Below are 21,853 nucleotides of genomic sequence, written 5' to 3'. Positions count from 1 at the left end.
GATTTTTAATGGAATATCTACATAGGTGAACAAAGGCCCATTATCAGCAACCATCACTCCTATGTTCCAATTGCACGTTGTGTTAGCCTTTTTAATATTATAAACTTGGATTAGCTAATTGATCATTAGAATCCCCTTTTGCAATTATGTTAGCACAGCTGAAAACGGTTGTGCTGATTTACAAAAGCAATAAAACTGGCCTTCTTTAGACTAGTTGAGTATCTGGAGCATCAGCATTTGTGGGTTCAATTACAGGCTCAAAATGTCCAGAAACAAAGACCTTTCTTCGGAAACTCATCAGTCCAATCTTGTTCTGAGAAATGAAGTCTATTCCATGCGAGAAATTGCCAAGAAACTGAAGATCTCGTACAACGCTGTGTACTACTCCCTTCTCAAAACAGTGCAAACTGTCTCTACCAGAATAGAAAGAGGAGTGGGAGGCCCCGGTGCACAACTGAGAAAGAGGACAAGTATATTAGTGTCTAGTTTGAGAAACACACGCCTCACAAGTCCTCAACTGGCAACTTCATTAAGTACCTGTAAAACAAATCTCAACGTCAACAGTGAAGAGGCGACTCTGGGATGCTGGCCTTCTAGGCAGAGTTGCAAAGAAAAAGCCATATCTCAGACTGGCCAATAAAAATAAAAGATTAAGATGGGCAAAAGAACACTGGACAGAGGAACTCTGCCTAGAAGGCCAGCATCCTGGAGTTGCCTCTTAACTATTTTAACACTTTGTTTTTGGTTCTACATGATTCCATATGTGTTATTTCATAGTTTTGATGTCTTCACTATTTATCTACAATGTAGAAAATGGTAAAAGTAAAGAAACTCTTGAATGAGTAGGTGTGTCCAAACTTTTGACTGGTACGGTATGTACTTCAGATATTTCTGCAATTCATTTTCAATATATTTGCCAACATTTCTAAACATTTTCACTTTGTCATTATGGGGTATTGTGTGTAGATGGGTGAGTGTTTTATTTATTTAATCCATTTTGAATTCAAGCTTTAGCACAACAAAATGTGGATGTAAGTCAAGGCGGTATGTATACTCATTGAAGGTACTGTATCTACATAAATGCCGGGTAAAGTGACTAGGTATTAGGACATGATGATGATGATGATGATGATGATGATGATGATGATGATGATAATAATAAAGAACAGAGTAGCAGAAGCATATGATGAGTGCAAAAGTGTGTTTGTGTTGTGTGTGCTGATGTAGTGTGTATGTATGTGTGTGTGTGTGTGTGTGTGTGTGTGTGTGTGTGTGTGTGTGTGTATGTATATATATATATGTATGTATATGTCTTGTGAGTGTGCATAGGGTCAGTGCAGATAGTCTGTGTAACCATTTAATTAACACATTTAACAGTCTTATGGCTATTTAGCGGTCTTTTTGCTTGGGTGTAGAAGCTGTCTCGGAGCCTGTTGGTCCGAGAGTCGATGCTCCGGTATTGTTTGCCGGAGGGTAGCAGAGTGAACAGTCTATGGCTTGGACACTTGGAAAAACACAGATACACTTTAAACCCCCTATGCTTCTTTGAGACCCCTCATTCAAAGTCACTGAGATCTTTTCTTCTAGCCATGGTAGACAAAATACTGGGCATTTCTATACATGACCCTAAGCATGATGGGCTGTTAATTGCTTAATTTACTCAGGAACTACACCTGTGTGAAGCACCTGCTTTCAATATACTTTATCCCTTATTTACTCAAGCGTTTCCTTTATTTTGTCAGTTACCTGTAGCTCTCCAAGAGGGTTGGCTTCCCACCCCTGATCTTTTCCCCAAATACTGGGAGTTTGAATATGTTCGTGTGACATTTGATTTCTACACAATTACCCCACATTCAAGAAAAATCTAATGAATATCAATTTTAAGGTGTTTGAGGCAGATTTGCAAAACCTTGCCATCTTACATAGGCTAGAGATTTTTGTTGTTGTTGCAGTTATGCTTACCTTTTTTTGCCTAGCAGCTTGTGCACTATACTAAAATGTCAAAACAGGATATTTAAGGCAAGGGGCATTTCTCATTTTATGACTTAGCCTATATTCATCACTGTCCATAAATGCTTATTACATTTATTTTCAAAGACACAAGTTGGCATATCAGATTTTAAATACAGAATTTGCTGATGTAATTAGGCTAAGTTAAATAAAAGTATGAGGAATAATTGTTTTTGCTGAGATATGCACACAAATTAACCTATATTTTAGCCCATTGTAAGGGATGGGAATTGTTCTACATAGATTTTTCTGCCACAGAAAGCCTTTGCCGTCTAAGCGTTTATTTTCAGGATGCGTAAATCCAAACGGCAACACCTACTCATTCAAGGGTTTTCTTAATTTTTTACTATTTTCTACATTGTAGAATAGTAGTGAAGACTTCAAAACTTTGAAAGAACACACATGAAATCATGTAGTAACCAAAAAAGTGCTAAACAAATCAAAATATATTTTATATTTGAGATTCTCCCAGATGGTAATGCGCCGTCGCAATTTTCGCTCTCTCTCTCTCCCAGTACTCTTTCCTCTTCTATCCAATCATCTCTCCCTTCTGCTAAATCCTTCTCCCTTCCGCCTCTTCGACCCTACCCTCCTCCCTTTACGCATCCTACGACTCGCTCTCCCGTTTCCTCCTGGCTGGCTCGGCCCTCCCCTTCTGCTCCGTGGCTGAGCTTACAGAACAGAGCTGTGGGCAACTGAGCGAAAAATTTGAAAAACCTAAGTTCTGGAGGACCTATCATCCTTTTCCTCCCTCCTCTCTTCCTCTGTATCTGCTACTAAAGCCACTTTAGAAATTTCAAGCTTCTGCCTCTAACCCTAGGAAACTATTTTCAATTTTCTCCTCACTCCTTAATCCTCCACCCCTCCTCCTCCCTCTCTGTGGATGACTTTGTCAACCACTTTGAAAAAAAAGGTTGACGACATCCGCTACTCATATACTCATCGTATTGAGTCCACTCACACAGAATTACACTACGCCTTGACCTCTTTCTCCCCTCTCTCTCCCGATGACATCCTGTGACTAGTGAGGTCTGGCCGCTCGACCCCCATCCCCTCCTTCCTTCTCCAGACCATCTCTGAAGACCTCCCATTTCTCACTTCCCTCATCAACTCATCTCTGACCACTGGCTGCATCCCCTCTGACTTCAAAATGGCCCGAGTTGCTGCCCTCCTCAAGAAACCAACACTTGACTCAACTGACGTCAAAAACTATAGACCTGTATCCCTTTCGTTTCTTTCCAAAACACTTGAGCGTGCTGTCTCTGATCAACTTTCTCATTATCTCTCTCAGAACGATCTTCTTTACCCTAACCATTCAGGCGACAAGCATCTCTGTGTGCCTGGCATATATCTCAACTTGGATGTTGGCCCACCACCTGAAGCTCAACCTCGACAAGATGAAACTACTCTTCCTCCCTGGGAAGTCCTGCCCGCTCAAAGACCTCTCCATCACGGTTGACAACTCCAGTGTCACCCTCCCAGAGTGCAAAGAACCTTGGCGTGACCCTGGACAACACCCTGTCGTTCTCTGCAAACATCAAGGCAGTGACCCGATCCTGTAGGTTCATGCTCTACAACATCCGTAGAGTCCGACCCTACCTTACACAGGAAGTGGCGCAGGTCCTAATCCAGGCACTTGTCCTCTCCAGTCTGGACTACAGCAACACACTGTTGGCTGGGCTCCCCACTTGTGCCATCAAACCCCTGCAACGAATGCAGCAGCCCGCCTGGTTTTCAACCTTGCCAATTTCTCTTATGTCACCCTGCTCATCCGCACACTCCACTGGCTTCCAGTTGAAGCTCGCACCCACTATAAGACCTTGGTGCTTAACTATGGAACAGCAAGAGGGACTGCCCCTCCCTACTTTCAGGCTATGCTCAAACCCTACACTCCAACCTGAGCACTGCGTTCTGCCACCTCAGGTCTCTTGGCCCTCCCACCCCTATGGAAGGGCAGCTCCCACTCAGCCCAGTCCAAGCTCTTCTTTGTCCTGGCACCCCTATGTTGGAACCAGCTCCCCCCTGATGCTAGGACAACAGAGTCTCTGCCCGTCTTCCGAAAACATCTGAAACCCTACCTCTTCAAACAGTACCTTTAAATAATCCTCCTCCCACCCCACCTTCTAGCTCTGACACTACTGACAGCTACATTGAGGTAAAATGTACTTTCTATGCCTGTGATATGTGTAGCTATCTTAAGATGAATGCACTTACTGTAAGTCGCTCTGGATAAGAGTGTCTGCTAAATGACTCAAATGTAAATAAAAGGCCACTCTAAAATGTGCAGTTTTGTCACGCACCACAATGCCACAGATGTCTCAAGTTTTGAGGAAGCATGCGATTGGCATGCTGACTGCAAGAATGTCCGCCAGAGCTGTTGCCAGAGAATGAAATGGTAATTTCTGTACCATAAGTCGTTTTAGAGAACTTGGCAGTATGTCCAACCGGCCTCACAACCACAGACCACGTGTAACCATGCCAGCCCAGGACCTCCACATCCTGCTTCTTCACCTGCAGGATAATCTGAGACCAGCCTCCCAGACGGTTGATGAAACTGTGGGTTTGGACAGCTAGGGCTGTTACGGTGAGCATATTACCGTAACAAGTCATGGCCGCAGTCAAATTCCACCTGACCGTTTAGTCAGGGTAACTAGGATTCTCCAAAACTGCGCTCTGATGCCGCTGATGGTCATAAGTAGCCTACCAAACTTGCTAACGGCCAGTTGCTAATGGCCTGGTACTCAGCGCTCTATTGTCCCTCTAATCACTCTGACGTCAATGCAAATGCTATTGCAAATACAACACTTCATTAGAGTCCATGAGCTCATGTTGCGCAACATTTCTATAGACTATGCAATCGCGTGAGAAAACAGTTTTGATGGCCTCTTAAAAAGAGGATCCCATCAGCTTTCTATAGGCCAGACCTACTATATTTATTTTATTTATTTGTTTATTTCTCAACGTTCCTAATATTAAACACATTACTTTGCTTTACAACAGGAGTATAGCTTACCAGGCTGGCATAAAAATTGACTGTGGGAAAAGCTTCCTCCATTCGCTATTTAAGTGCATATGACACTTATTTTTTTCCCCCTGACCCTGTTCCGACAGGTGCATGATAATGTTACATTCTAAATCAAAACTCATTTCACACACATATAATATTTAGTATATGTAAAGACAAGATTCAATTGAAAGTAGTCTGATGGGTGACAATATTATCACTTGTGAATTATGCCCTGCATGTGCAGTCTAAGGCAAAAAACGGCGCATAATTTTTTTGTTGTTGACTTTTTCAAATCATAGTTGCACACATGTAGCCTAGTCCATAGGCCTATATGTTTTGACAAGGTTTGTATTACAACTAAAATGGCCAAATGACTCCAAACGTCGCCTATAGGCCTAGGACCCCTGCAACACGGTTGGAGTGGACATAGCCTACAGAGCCTAGTGAAACCTCTGTTCTTATAAGCCTAGTCATTGCACAATTGCGTGTAAAAAGAGTTTTGACTAGCCACTATTTAAAAGAAGATCCCAGCTTTCTCGTGCTTATATATTTATTGCGAAATTTGCGAAATTAAGAACATTTAATCTGCTTTACAACACAGTATGTGGTGTGTGTATTTCAAGTTTAGGGAAGCACATTTTCACCATAAAAATTAACCTCTATAATAAAACATTCCATTCATTATCACATTTGCAGACTAGCCTATTATTCGTAAAGTCATGAGTAGATTGGATAGTCATAATGTAAGCTAATATAACTCGATCACTGTTCGCAAAAAAAAGACAGTTCAATACATGGCTGAGCGCGTATGGAATAGGCTATTTCAGATGGCTTACGTTTCTTCTTTCTTCGACTGGGGAAAAATGTGGCCTTTTTATAAAAATGTTCATGCAATTCTACTACACTTTATATGACTGGAGACATTAGGAGTCTTTTCTAATATGACACATTTCAGAGTAGCCTACACTGCTGACACTGACAAAGATGAATAAAAATGACGTTGTCCATATAATAAGCCTAAGAGAAGGTGAGGCACACACATATGACGTCCATTTAAACTGGAGGAGGAAATTGTTGTCCAAAAACAAACTTAAGTAGCACTGAACCAACATTTATAAGTAGTGAATATGCTCTCCTCTGGTGCCAATAAGATGGGCTATACTGTTGTTCACTCAATTGATTTAAGAATTTTGATAACTAAAAAACAGAATAGTATTTTATGTATTCTCTTTTAAAGCAATAACCATTTGCTTTCCAAACTATGTTTTCCCGCAATTGTATTTTGAAATACTGCGATATCCCTGGCTTTGCCTCCTACTTTTCAGACAGTCGTAACTCAACAATAATGTCCCCAAATTGCCCGCGCTGCCTTTCCTTCCAACTGTATGCGATTTTTAGAACAATCCACCACATATTTTTGATCCTTTATGGACAAATTATTGTTTAGTAGCCTATTTTTGAGTGATTTCTGTATAGACAGACGTAGGCTAACTAGGATATATAATTTTTACAATTTTTATAAACTTTACGTTAGGGAAAGCTTCCCCTAGGCTTATAGGAGAGCGGCCTAAGCTTGCATTTTAAAAACGTAGCCGCACGTAACCTCAATTTACTATTTGAGTGCAGGCAATGGATAACATGTTTATTTTTTTGTAGGGCGTTCTAAATCCAAAATAATTCCACACATATTAGTAGGTTATATGTAAAGACCAGATTAAATTAAGAAATGTCTGATGGGTGAGAATATTATCAAGTGCTTGTCAAATTGTGCATGAGAGACTGAAGTGTGTGCAGCCTGCACAAAAAAAAAACAGAGCAGAGCTCATGCCTTTCCATGCAACTTTTTCAAATCATCGTTAGTGGCATCATGCAGCCTTAGGCTATATGTTTAGATTTTTTTATACATTCTAATGTTTTTCACAACTGAAGTAGCATAAATAACTCTAAATTAAGCATATAACATGCATTTGGAAAGTATTCAGACCCCTTCCCTTTTTCCACATGCTACGTTACAGCCTTATTCTAAAATGGATTAAATATATTTATTTCCTCATCGATCTACACATAATACCCCATAATGACAAAGTGAAAAGAGGTTTCAGAATTTCACATTTATTGAAAATAAAAAAACTGAAATACCTTATTTACGTAAGTATTCAGACCCTTTGCTATGACACTCTAAATTTAGCTCAGGTGCATCCTGCTTCTTCAATTGATCATCCTTGATGTTTCTACAACTTGATTGGAGTCCACCTGTGGTAAATTCAATTGATTGGACATGATTTCCCTACGGTGAAGCATCGTGGTGGCAGAATCATGCTGTGGGGATGTTTTTCAGCGGCAGGGACTGGGAGACTAGTCAGGATTGATGGAAAGATGAACGGAGCAAAATACAGAGATCCTTGACGAAAACCTGCTCCAGAGCACTCCAGACTGGGGTGAATGTTCACCTTCCAACAGAACGGCCCTAAGCACAAAGCTAAGACAACGCAGGAGTGGCTTCGGGACAAACCTCTGAATGTTCTTGAGTGGCTCAGCCAGAGCCTGGACTTGAACCCGATCGAACATCTCTGGAGAGACCTGAAAATAGCTGTGCAGCGATGCTTCCTATCCAACCTGACAGAGCTTGAGAGGATCTGCAGAGAAGAATGGGAGAAACTTCCCAAATACAGGTGTTCCAAGCTTGTACCCAAGCAGGTGGCAGGTAGCCTAGTGGTTAGTGTTGGGCCAGTAACTGAAAGGTTGCTGGATCGAATCCCCGAGCTGACAATGAAAAAATCTGTCGTTCTGCCTCTGAACATGGCAGTTAACCCACTGTTCCCCAGTAAGCCGTCATTGTAAATAAGAATTTGTTCTTAAGTGACTTAAGTAAAGGTTATATACAGTTGAAGTCAGAAGTTTACATTCACTTAGGTTGGAGTCATTAAAACTCGTTTTTCAACCACTCCACAAATTTCTTGTTAACAAACTGTAGTTTTGGCAAGTCGGTTAGGACATCTACTTTGTGCATGACACAAGTCATTTTTCCAACAATTGTTTACAGACAGATTATTTCACTTATAATTCACTGTACTGAGTAAAGGGTCTGAATACTTATGTAAATGTGATATTTCCGTTACATTTTTTTATACATTTGCAAACATTTCTAAAAACCTATTTGCTTTGTCATTATAGGGTATTGTGTTTAGATTGCTGAGATTAGGATTTTTTTTAATCCGTTTTAGAATAAGGCAGTAACCTAACATTTTGGGGAAGAAGTCAAGGGGTCCTAATAATTTCTGAATGCGCTGTAGGTGGACCTGTTTCTTTGTTAATCGCTCAACACAGAATAGCCACGTGCCAGCCACTTTCTGTTTTCTTCATACTGTAAAATAACACCATGGAATTCAAAGCAAATCTTGCCTTCTAAATGAACTAGTGTAGCCCAAAGCCATATGCCAAAGCCAGATGAGGGCTTAAAATAAGGAAAACTCAGAATATGCCGTAAATAATCAATTTATTGTGATGGGTAGGCTATACACTTTTTAAAATGTAGATGTTCCAAACGTCCACATCAGTGGCTTGTAGGTTATGCGTGGAAGCCAGGAGATGCTTAAAGTGTTTGTTAATTACCGTGAGACTAGCAGTTATTTGCTTGACAAAATTTCACGACCTCCACAGCACAACCAAAGAATTTCTGCACAAACTGTCAGAGACCATCTCGGGGAAGCTCTTCTGCATGCTCGTCCTCCTCATCAGTGCCATGACCTGACTGCAGTTCGGCACTAACCGACTTCAGTGGGGAAATGCTCACCGTTGATGGCAACTGGCAAGCTGGAGAAGTGTGCTCTTCATGGATGAATTCCGTTTTCAACTGTTCCAGGCAGATGGCAAGCAGTGTGTATGGTGTCGTGTGGGTGTGGAACAGAGTTCCCCATGATGCACAGGCATAAGCTACGGACAACAAACACAGTTGCATTTTATCGTTTGCAATTTGAATGCACAGATATACTGTGACGAGATCCTGAGGCCCATTGTCGTGCCATTCATCTGCTGCCATTACCTCATGTTTCAGCATAAAGCACAGCCCCATGTCGCAAGGATCTGTACACCTCCTGGAAGCTGAAAAATGTCCCAGTTCTTCCGTGGCTTGCATACTCACCAGACATGTCACCCATTGTTTGAGATGCTCTGGATCGACATGTACGACAGCGTGCTCCAGTTCCCGCCAATATATAGCAACTTTGCACAGTCATTAAAGAGAAGTGGGTCAACATTCCACAGGCCACAATCAACAGCCTGATCAACTTTACGCGAAGGAGATGTTGTGCTGCATGAGGCAAATGGTGGTCACACCAGATACTGACTGGCTTTCTGATCCACACCCCTACATTTAAAAAAAAAAGTAATCTGTGATCAACAGATGCAGATCTGTATTCCCAGTTATGTGAAATCCATAGATTAGGGCCTAATGAATTTATTTCAATTGACTGATTTCCTTATGTACTGTAACTCAGTAAAATCTTTGAAATTGTTGCATGTTGCGTTTTTATATTTCTGTTCTGTGCGTATCATACTTTGACTAAAACAATGACTTATTGACTTGAATCGTTGTGAAACATCATGGGTAAGCTCTTGTCTTTTTATGTACATTTTCCAAAGCATACAACATGAATATGAAGCTAATGAACAGGGGCCCAGATGGCAAAAAAATTCCTCCCGCTTGCTATTTAGACCATAAATTCCTATCGCCAGCGGGCAAGTGTAGTTTGCCATTCAAGACGTGATTTACATCCCTGACTGATAGCCCCCACTCATAGGACCGCTATGTGCCCTAGGCAAGCCATCTAGCCATGAGTTAATTTGAAAGACAATAGTTAGTCTGTTGCAAAATGTTTTGCAACAAACTGTTTTCTCCAAATGGAAAACATTTAGCAATGAAAAAAATAGTTTCTTAAACTCAAGCAAATGGAACGAAACAGGGAGGGACCTAACTGAAATTGCCCAATAGAAGCTCTTGTTTTGCTTCCGTTTGGTTCTTAAATGGTAAATGATTTCCGTAATGAATATACCCCAGGTAGGTCCCTCCCCGTTTTATTCCATTTGGTCCTTAAACGGTTTCTGGTGCAGGACTTAATGAATACACCCCAGTTCAATATTTTATAATAAACTGTCGGGGTCTCAACTTACTGTTAAGGGTTAGAATAGTAAAATACACCATTTAGAATTTTTTCTCTTATTTGTCACTGAAATTCACTCAATTAGAATGTAAGCTAACAATTTTTATATTGCTAAGTTAGCCAGCTATCTAAACTTGTAGTATTAATGGCCTAATACCGACTGGCACACTTACTTGTTTGTGTTAACACAGATGGCACAAAGCATATTTGCAGGCGGAGGAAGACTGTTTTAAATTCTGTGCAATAAGATGATCTGCCGGGAACAAATTCTGCTGTATCATATTTTTTTTCTTCAGTTAACGGTACAAATCTTAAACTTCCATTGTTTGTACATTTGAAAGGGTTAGGAACACTATGGCGTTTAATACATATTTCATACTGTAAATATTCAACCAAATATCTGTCCTGTCGGTTGAATGAGTTGACTACTAGTACAGTATAGGGCTATGTCTCCTATCAAGAAGCCACCATTTCCTCTTAGCAGAAAGAGACAAAGACTCCAGTTATCTAAATGACTGAAGAATACTGCTTAATGAGGAAGGATCTGCTGAACTACTGCCACTCATACTCTTCATTGTGAAAATTATATTTATGATCATCTCAATGGATGCGTGTCTTGCAGGGAAGGACAGGAAGCCATAACATGATAGTGACTGCATGGCCAAGGATGTGAGAGTTGGCATCTTGCTTGTCTCATGGCAGCAGACGTTTCTGTTAGCACAGCTCTCCAACCCCAGTCTGACTCTCAGTAGTCCCAACACTCTTCTTTCCTGGCTTGTAAATTAATTACAGGCTGAATCTCAACTGGAAATCATTGAACTTACTGTTAATGCACTAGTGCATTGCTGCTAATGGAAGATTTGTGTGAAAATAGTAGGTTAGGTTGTACACACCTCGAGTTAGGATTTGGCCCTGACTAAGATGACATGCTCATTTAGCTGTTGTTTTGGTGAGTGTCCTTGCCAGATGACAATCATGAAAAATGTGCTTATAGCATGAGCAAAACAATGAACTCAGGCTGGAACTTGATGTTGCCCTTCTCCCTTCTACTTGACTTTTACTGCAGTTATTATGTGCACATAAATGTATAATTAAATATATCTTCCCTACCTCGCCAGGGAGGAGGGCAACACATCAAATTCCAGCCTGAGATTATTGTTCTGCTCATGCTTTAAGCACATTTTTCAGTGTGGCATCCAAGCTAGAGAGACATTGGACACCATCTGAATATTGTCCTGGCTGACAACAGGGATGTGCATTGTTATGACAATGTGCTCTACTAGGAAAAACTTTGGCATTCTTGGTAATTTCAAATGGTCAGGAAAAGCTCAGTGCCCAAACTATACTTTAATCGAAGTGTATGTTTTTTCATTTGCAGTGAATCCCTGTTGCTATTACCCCTGTCAAAACTGGGGTGTGTGTTTAAGGTTTGGCACTGACCGCTATGAATGTGACTGCACTCGCACCGGCTTCTATGGACAGAATTGCACTATCCGTAAGTGAAATGTTTTGCTTATACATTCTTTTCATTATTATTCTTTTGATTAAGTTACATTTTCCATTTTCCTCCCTGGCTTATCAAAATATTGCTTTTCTTTCCTGATGTGCAGAAGGACTTGTAAAATGAAAAGAAAAGATGAGTGCATAACCAGGAAATAACATTTCTAGGCCATAAAAGTGAATGATTTTGGTAGTGGGGTTCTGCATAGCTGGGGTATGGCTTTACAAAGCCAGGTAAACATTTTTGTGTCCAGTCTAACACTGATAGTTTACTTGAGAAATGTCTACGCCTTTTAAAGTTCCACTGGTCCCTCATCCATCTAGTAGCTTGTAAACACTTCATTTGTTTCATTCCCCCTCTTCCATCCTAACGGGAACTGACGTTATCCTCACGATAAGTAATACTTAGTGTTTTGAATTCAGTCATGTTTTGTGGCGTACTTTTCACACTTGTAGGAAAGGTTTCTGGGAATCATAGTGCATGATTTTATTGAACCAGCATTTAATAATGAATAATACTAAGACGAAATGAAATTACTTTCAATGTTGTCTCTTAATACTGCCAGTTATGAAATAAGGTAACAGATATACAGTCTAGGGTTAAAAATGAATGCCATGTTCAAACTGGCATACCAGTGTAAAACCTTGCTTATCAAAAAATTGAACATTTACAGTGCCTTCAGAAAGTATTCATACCCCTTGACCACATTTTGTGTTACAGCCTCAATTTAAAATGGATTTAAAATAAAAAAAATATTCTCCTGAAAACATGTTTTTAGACATTTTTGCAAATTTATTGAAAATGAAATGCATAAATATCTAATTCACATAAGTATTCACACCCGAGTCAATACATGTTAGACACCTTTGGCAGAGATTACAGCTGTGAGTCTCTCTGGGTAAGTCACTAAGAGCTTTCCACACCTGGATTGTACAATATTTACCCGTTATTCTTTTCAAAATTCTTCAAGCTCTGTCAAATTGGTTGTTGATCATTGCTAGACAAACATTTTCAAGTCTTGCCATAGATTTTCAAGCAGAAGTCAAAACTGTAACTCGGCTACCCGGAAACATTCACTGTCTTCTTGACAGGCAAATTCAGTGTATCTTTGGCCTTGTGTTTTAGGTTGTTGTCTTGCTGAAAGGTGAATTCTTCTCCCAGTGTCTAGGATTTTGCCTGTGCTTAGCTCCATTCCATTATTATTTTATCCCCACACTTACATGCATACCCATAACATGATGCAGCCACCACTCTGCTTGAAAATATGGAGAGTGGTACTCAGTAATATGTTTTGGGCAAATCCAATACAACACTTTATATTCAGGACATAAAGTTCATTTTGTCACATTTGTTTGCCATATTACTGTAGTGCCTTGTTGCAAACAGGATGCATGTTTTGGAATATTTGTATTCTCTACAGGCTTCCTTTTCACTCAATTAGGTTAGTATTGTGGAGTAACTACAATGTTATTGATCCATCCTCAGTTTTCTCCTATCACTGCCATTAAACTCTAACTGTTTTAAAGTCACCATTTGGCCTCATAGTGAAATCCCTGAGTGGTTTCCTTCCTCTCCAGCAACTGAGTTAGGAAGGACGCCTGTATCTTTGTAGTGACTGGGTGTATTGATACATCATCCAAAGTGTAATTAATAACTTCACCATGCTCAAAGGGATATTCAATGTCTGCTTTTTTTTACCCATCTACCAATAGGTGCCCTTCTTTGAGGCATTGAAAAACCTCCTTGGTGTTTTGAGGTTGAATCTGTGTTTGAAATTCACTGCTCGAGTCAGGAACCTTACAGATAATTGAATGTGTGGGGTACAAAGATGAGGTAGTCATTCAAAATCATGTTTAACACTATTATTGCACACAGAGTGAGTCCATGTAAACGTATTATGTGACTTGTTAAGAACATGTTTTACTCATGAACTTATTTAGGCTTGTCATAACAAGGGGTTTGAATATTATTGACTCGAGACGACATCTCAGCTTTTCATTTGCAAATATTTTGAAAAAACATAATTCCACTTTGACATTATGGATAGTTGTGTGTAGGTTAGTGACACATCTCAATGTAAGCTATTATAAATTCAGGCTGTAACGCAACAAAATGTGGAAAAAGTCAAGAGGTGTGAATACTTTCTGAAGGCATTGGAAATCCAGACATATGTAAATATTTTCATACCAGACGAGCCAGTAATGATTGATGCAGATGGCACTTCATGGTTGCATTTCTCACCTCCTCTCTAACCTCCACTACTAGGACACTCTGTCCTGGGCTGGCCCAGCATATCTAACAGGCATGTTTGTGGCACTATACAACTCTACATTCAGGACATTTAAGCTGTGGAAGTTTTGGCATAGTCCATCTATAGATACTCAATAAAGGATAGACTTTCAGTAACATGTCAAACTGTATGTCTGTGGAGAGGGGACTTTCAAAATGAGGTGAAATGAAACAACATCCCCTTATCACAGCTCAAAGTCAAAAGAAACCGGCCAGGTTTGAGTTGAACACCAGTAGAAATTAGATTAAAAGGAAAACAAGCCATTTCCAGTGTTGTCCTGCTCAGGGGTTTTCTGATAATATAGCTTTTCAATGTCAAATACAGTGGAGTGTAAATTGGATAAACTCAGAAGTGAGTCTCTTCTATCCCATCAATGGTCTGTATATCCTCTTCCTTGTTATCATTCTGTCACTGCTAAATGTCTCCTTATGTGGAGTGCTCATCAGTAGTCTAGAATGCTACCATGGTTTATCGCCTCAACCCTGGCTATTATAGTTGGCAGCAGAAATGTTTCCCTTACTATTATTCAGGCAGGGTGGGCCATCTGCCTTGCTCTGTTTACCCTTTTAGTTTGGCCTGAATTAGTCTCAATTGAAAATGTTGGCTTTGGAAGCCCTGGATGATTATTTAGGGACCCTCTTCACCCTGCCTGTGAAGTAATCTGAGGGAAACATTGACTGGCAGTTTGCAAATTGACCACAAGAAGCCCAAATACACATATTTGACTAAAACATAATTATTTCAAATATTGCTTTAATTTGTATACAGTCACGTGTCTATCTCTATGTGTGGGAATACTTGAACAGATATCCAAAATTAAAATCACTTGGAGCTCATTTCCTGTTGTTTTTAGTCTTTTATGTCCCCAAATTGTTTATTTTTTTACTGAAAACTTAGGGGGGGCCAAATGAAACCTGTGAGCCACCAGTTTGGGAACTCTGCTGTACTGTATGCAACGCCTGCTTTATCAAAGCTTTGTGCATTATCTTTTTTATCCCTGCTGTGTGCCTTATCTCTCTGTGTAGCTGAGTTCTGGACAAGGGTCTACCTGAAGCTGAAGCCGAGCCCTGATGTGGTCCACTACATTCTCACACACTTCCACTGGCTGTGGAGCCTCATCAACAGGACCTTCCTACGGGACTGGCTCATGAGGGTGGTCCTCACAGGTGAGTCGCCTGGCATTCAATGCAGCCGTGGTGAGCATTCTGGCACAAAATGGTTGCCGTGTGGGTGCTATGTATAAGGGGTGGAATGGCTAACTTAATGCCCTACAATGCACAGTGCTTTGCAACCAGGGGGAACAAGTTATGATGATGGAAATGCATGCATGGATCAATTATGTTGTTGAAAATGCTGTAACGCTCTCCAGAGCCATATATTCATATATCTACCTTATGTTACTGCACTAAGAGAATAGTTTCTCTTCCCTACCAATGCAGTCCGACTACGGCAGATTAATTGGACAGTTTGCTTACAACTTGTGTTCATTTGCCTCTGGGTTCCTTTTGTTATGTTCCCAGCATGTAAATATTTGGATAACACATATTGGCCCATGGTTTCATCACCACACTCTGAGCTCTCCCTTCTAACTCGCTACAGCTGAGTACAGTTTTAGGTGTATTTACAAGGTTTAACATCTAGGAGAGGGGCATGGTGAGGTATTGTAAGTCATCTCAGAAGCCCGGGCTGTTGCCTTAAGAAAAGATGAAGAAAGGGTTCACTGAGTTCACTACTCATCTGCAGATAAACACTGCCTTAAAGTCGAAATGGCAGCAGCAGCTGTGATCATTATGGACTTTTTTTTATTTGAGCTGTCCAATATTTTTTTTAAATGTATATTTGCACCCTACAACGCTTTCTACTAACCATTCTGTCATTCATTTGTACAGCTAGGTTGTTTTTAAGCTGGCATGGTCCAGTGTTTTTATGCTGGTCCTCACTCTCTCGACCAATTTCCTCCTGTCTGTGTTTGTGTGCGTGCTAACTGGTAGTTGGGTGGAGCAGCGCACCCTGGCCTGACATCCTGACCTTATTTATTCAGTCTCTCTCCCAGGCCTGTGCTCCATGGTCCTCCAGCTGATTTACCACCTCGCTCTACACATCGCTTCCTTCCATGGAGATTGGAATGGAGACTTCCTCACATCTGTCTCCCCTCTTTCTAACCCCATGACTGGGAAGCGACACTAGTGTGCTACCAATCTCTGGGGTGTGTTAGGGTGGTAAGGTGAGAGAGGGTAGTGATTAGGCCCGGGACGATACCAGTTTCGTAATATATTATCCATGCCAAAAATGTAAGCCTAAAGCAGACCAAAGTTTTTGGTCCTTTTAAAAAAACAGCCATATGTAAAATATTGTGTTCTTTAGCTTGGGAAATAAATGTGACTCTGGATGACATGTTTGTTTCCAACATTAGGGCTGTTTTCCTAAAGATGTTAAATCTGCTTCGTGTTTTGTTTCCTTGCCACCATACTAACGAGTATTGCTATACTGGTATCGTCTAGGTGTGATGTGGTTGTTTTTACCTATTTTATTTTAAAGCACTGATTGATTGTAAGTCTCTCTGCATAAGAGCGTTTGCTAAATGACTGAAATGGAAGGGAATGTCGGGACGGAGCATGGGTCACTTCTGTACTTCCATTATACTAAAAGGCTACTGTGTTAAGCCTTAACATTAAAACCCATGCTGTTCATCTCATCAGTATGTACTGTATCAACGTTGTTCCTCCACTAAACCCCAACACATCTGTGTCAACCCTGTTAACAACCATGTCATGTTCGTCTGCCATAGCAAGCCCCATGTGTCTTAAGAATTCCTAAGGTCTAATCTTTCATGGCATGGCGTCTGAGCTAAGTGTGTTTGTCGACGTGAGCTTGTTTACTGGATGTCCTGGCTTCCCCTCACCCCCTCTCTCTGTCTGGCAGCTGCATTCCTCACAGGATTATATTCCCTCCCTGGCTGGTAGCTGGATTTCCTCACGGTTTTTCTGTTTTATGACAGGATCTGATCCGTGTATTTTTCCACAGCCGTAGTTGTTTCAAGATGTATAGCTGATTGTCATGTGCTATAAACACAAGCAGAACCTGACTGACTTGTGTGTCTAAGAAATATTGGTTTATTTTGCTTTGCAGATGAACAACAAAGTTTGTTTCTTGATATTATGTACTATAATGTTAATTGTTTTCAGTTGCATCATATTGATACTTTCTTCCCTCAAATGTTTGTTTGGGGCTTTGCAAAGTCAAGCAACACTTCTGATGAAGTAACTAATATTTTGTAGACTATTTTTCTCAACTTTAACTTAATTTTATTTGGGCTGAAATCCAAGGCGTGTTATACTGCAGGGCACTACACAGCCAACAATGCCCCTCTTTAAAGGTATTTTACGCTTGAGCCGACCTCCTCAGCGTTTACCATGAGTAGAATCTCTGCCAACGGCCTTGGATTAGATTCCGGATTTAAACTATAAAAGTTGAATGTTTCTCAACTTCAATTGGAAGTTTCTTCAATGTTGAGAATGTGTCTTGACTGAGTTGAAAGTTGCAGTTTTAAAAGATGATTATCATCAGGGTTGTTTGGAAGTCAGTAATTTTCTGACATTACAGAATGTTTCCTGTAACATACTGTAGTATGAGAAAAGTGACCTCTTCATCTAAAATGTGTGATGCACGCACGCACGCACGTACGTACGCATGCATTTCCATCCTATGGGTTGTATTTCCTCCAACCATTATTGCTTTTTCAGTGAAACTTCAGGCCTTTAATGATCAATGTGTCAAACAATTCTGTGTTCTCCCTGCCAAAGTCAGAGCAAACCTTATTCCCAGTCCTCCTACCTTCAACTCAAAGTATGGATACCTCAGCTGGGAATCCTACTCCAATGTCTCCTATTACACCCGTATCCTACCCCCTGTGCCTGAAGACTGCCCCACCCCTATGGGTGCCAAAGGTGAGAGGGCATCCAAAGTTCCTATCAGAAAATAATGACTACTGAAGATTACTTACGGAAATAAATCTTCCCAACGGCAACATGCATAGCTAACATACATACTTTTCTCCAGGAAAGCCTGTCCTCCCAGACCCAAAGCTGGTGGTGGAGAAGTTTCTGCTGAGGAGGAAGTTCAGGCCAGATCCACAGGGAACCAACCTGATGTTTGCTTTCTTCGCTCAGCATTTCACCCATCAGTTCTTCAAGACTCAAAACAGCATGGGCCTGGGCTTCACCAGGGCGCTGGGGCATGGGGTGAGAATGTTACTACCGCTACTGTACATGTACTCCCTGTACTGTACAGTATTTTATTCAATTATGATATAATTATTGCATTATATTCTATTATATTTAGGGGAGATAATGTATTTAGGTGTTAGCGGGGGCGGACAACTCAAATCCTTGGCGCAAAACAAAAATCTATTCCAACTAGTGTTTGGCGACGTCAAACTTTTTGTCCTATCTTGATTATAAGTACCCATAAAACATTGTGATACAGTATATAAAAATATCCCCAAAAATGACATTAAAATATCAGCTTAAACGACAGTTGGGCTATAGCGCAAAATCAAATGCGACTGAATGAATCATGGCAAAAGATAATGTTGTTGAAAGCCTGGCACGTGCACGCAATGGCACATCTTTTCTTATATTCCTTTCTGGTGGAGGAGCAAAACAGGTTTGTCTGTGTCTGTCTGTGTTGCGAGCACATGATGGAGCAGTGACTGTCTTACCATAATGAGCTGGGTTATAAACCTACAGTACACCATGGGCTGGATAGAAGCAGTCTACCGTCTTCAGAACTGGATAATACTTGCTTTATTTGTCTCATAAAATAATAGAAAAATAAATATTGCTTGTCTCTCGCATGCAAGGATTTTCTCGGCCTTTATGGATATCTTCTTTCTTAAATTTAATACATTTTAAGCTTATCATCATTCAATTCTTCTGTAGGCTATTGATATTGATTGTTCTCTCTCATTATTAGTCCTCTGGCTAACGTACTTTTTGAGATGGATTGTTTGATTAGGAAAAAGCCATGCATAAAACTATGAAACGTTTAAAAAACTGCTAGACACAAGATAGTTAGGTAGTGTCCGTTATAAAAATCAAGCTAACACTTGACACCCAGTGTCCTAACACATTATGACACGGTCATAACCATGTCATAATGTGATAACACTGTTATGACCCATATTTACACCTGTGACATACACTGCATTTGGGAAGTATTCAGACCCTTTGACTTTTTCCACACTTTATGTTACAGCCTTATTCTAAAATGCATTTAAAAAATATATATATCCTCAGTCTATACACAATACCTGATAATGACAAAGCAAAAACAGGTTTTTAGAATTTTTTGCAAATTTATATTACCAATAAAACCTAAAAATATTACATTTACATAAGTATTCAGACCCATTACTCAGTACTTTGTTGAAGCACCTTTGGAAGCGATTCAGCCTCGTCGTCTTGGGTATGACGCTACAAGCTTGGCACACCTGTATTTGGGGACTTTCTCCCATTCTTCTCTGCAGATCCTCTCAAGCTCTGTCAGGTTGAATGGGGATTACCAGGATGTGTATTCAAAGCATACGTGGACCAACTGGCAAGTGTCTTCACTGACATTATCAACCTCTCCCTGACCGAGTCTGTAATACGTACGTTTCAAGCAGACCACCATAGTCCCTGTGCCCAAGGAAGCGAAGGTAACCTGCCTAAATTATTACCGCCCCGTAGCACTCACGTCGGTAGCCATGAAGTGCTTTGAAAGGCTGGTCATGGCTCACATCAACAGCATCCTCCCGGATACCCTAGACCCACTCCAATTCGGTTACCGCCCCAACAGATCCACAGATAATGCAATCTCAATCGCACTCCACAATGCCATTTCCCACCTGGACAAAAGGAACAACTATGTGAGAATGCTGTTCATTGACTACAGCTCAGCGTTCAACACCATAGTTCCCACGAAGCTCATCACTAAGCTAAGAACCCTGGGACTAAACACCTCCCTCTGCAACTGGATCCTGGACTTCCTGACGGGCCGATCCCAGGTGGTAAGGGTAAGCAACAACCCGTCTGCCACGCTGATCCTCAACACTGGGGCCTCTCAGGGGTGTGTACTTAGTCCCCTCCCGTACTCCCTGTTCACCCACGACTGTGTGGCCAAACACGACTCCAACACAACACAACAGTGGTAGGCCTGATCACCGACAATGATGAGACAGGCTATGGGAGGAGGTCAGAGAACTGGCAGTGTGGTGCCAGGACAACAACCTCTCATTCACTCTGAGCAAGACAAAGGAGCTGATAGTGGACTACAGGAAAAGGCGGGCCAAACAGGCCTCCATTAACATCGACGGGGCTGTAGTGGAAGCGGCCCGAGAGCTTCAAGTTCCTTGGTGTCCACATCACCAAAGAACTATCATGGTCCAAACATACCAAGACAGTCATGAAGAGGGCACAACAAAACCTTTTCCCCATCAGGAGACTGAAAAGATTTTGCATGGGTCCCCAGATCCTCAAATGGTTCTACAGCTGCACCATTGAGAGCATCCTGACTGTTGCATCACCTCCTGGTATGGCAACTGCTCGGCATCTGATCATAATGTGCTACAGAGGGTAGTGCGTACGGCCCAGTCCATCACTGGGACCAAGCTTCCTGCCATTCAGGACCTATATAATAGGCGGTGTCAGAGAAAAGCCCATAAAATTGTCAGAGCCTCCAGTCACCCAAGTCATAGACTGTTTTCTCTATCGCACGGCAAGCAGTACCGGAGCGCCAAGTCTAAGACCAAAAGGCTCCTTAGCAGCTTCCACTCCCAAGCCATAAAACTGCTGAACAATTAATCAAATGGCCACCGGACTGTTACATTGACCCCCCCCCCCCCCCATTTGTTTTGTAAACTGCTGCTACTCGCTGTTTATTATCTATGCATAGTCACTTCACCCCTACCTACATGTACAAATTACCTCAACTAACCAGTACCCACGCACACTGACTCGGTACCGGTACCCCCTGTACATAGCCTCGTTATGTTATTACTTTTAATTTTTTACTTTAGTTTATTTGGTAAATATTTTCTTAACTCTTCTTCAACTAGACTGTTGGTTAAGGGCTTGTAAGTAAGCATTTCACGGTAAGGTCTACACTTGTATTCGGCGCATGTGACAAAGTTTGATTTGAGTGTCGCTGCTCAGCTATTTTCAGGTCTTTCCAGAGATGTTCGATCGGGTTCAAGTCCGGCCTCTGGCTGGGCCACTCAAGGACATTCAGTGACTTATCCCGAAGCCACTCCTGTGTTGTCTTGGCTGCGTGCTTAGGGTCGCTCTCAGTTTGGAAAGTGAATCTTCGCCCCAGTCAGAGGTTCTGAGTGCTCTGGAGCAGGTTTTCATCAACGATCTCTCTGTACTTTGCTCCATTCATCTTTCCCTCGATCCTGACTAGTCTCCCAGTCCCTGCTGCTTAAAAACATCCACACAGCATGATGCTGCCATCCATGCTTCACCATAGGGATGGTGCCAGGTTTCTTCCAGATGTGACACGTGGCATTCAGGCCAAAGAGTTCAATCTTGGTTTCATCAGACCAGAGAATCTTGTTTCTCATGGTCTAAGAGTCCTTTAGGTGCCTTTTGGCAAACTCCAAACGGGCTGCCATGTGGCTTTTACTGAGGAGTGGCTTCTGCCTGGCCACTCTACCATAAAGGCCTGATTGGTGGAGTGCTGCAGAGATGGTTGTCCTTCTGGAAGGTTCTCCCATCTCCACAGAGGAACTCTAGAGCACTGTCAGCTTGACTATCAAGTTCTTGGTCACCTCCTGACCAAGGCCCTTCTCCCCCGATTTCTCAGTTTGGCAGGACAGCCAGCTCTAGGAAGAGTCTTAGTGTGTCCAA

At 41.4% G+C, this 21,853-nt stretch overlaps 1 protein-coding gene across 2 annotated transcripts in view; it reads left to right on the top strand.

Moving 5' to 3' along the window:
• The window catches only part of ptgs1 (prostaglandin-endoperoxide synthase 1), a 54,796-nt gene that overhangs the window by 4,977 nt on the left and 27,966 nt on the right, over positions 1–21,853 (top strand). For both annotated transcript variants that reach the window (XM_029717491.1, XM_029717492.1), the window contains 4 exons: positions 11,555–11,671; positions 14,993–15,133; positions 17,771–17,914; positions 18,027–18,208. In XM_029717491.1, coding sequence (XP_029573351.1) covers positions 11,555–11,671; positions 14,993–15,133; positions 17,771–17,914; positions 18,027–18,208 — 584 coding nt within the window. The remainder of the gene's footprint in view (positions 1–11,554; positions 11,672–14,992; positions 15,134–17,770; positions 17,915–18,026; positions 18,209–21,853) is intronic.

Source organism: Salmo trutta, chromosome 27 (assembly GCF_901001165.1).
Source record: "Salmo trutta chromosome 27, fSalTru1.1, whole genome shotgun sequence".
NCBI lineage: Eukaryota > Metazoa > Chordata > Actinopteri > Salmoniformes > Salmonidae > Salmo > Salmo trutta.
Note: the sequence above shows the minus strand (reverse complement) of the source record. Positions and strands in the feature narration are given on the sequence as shown.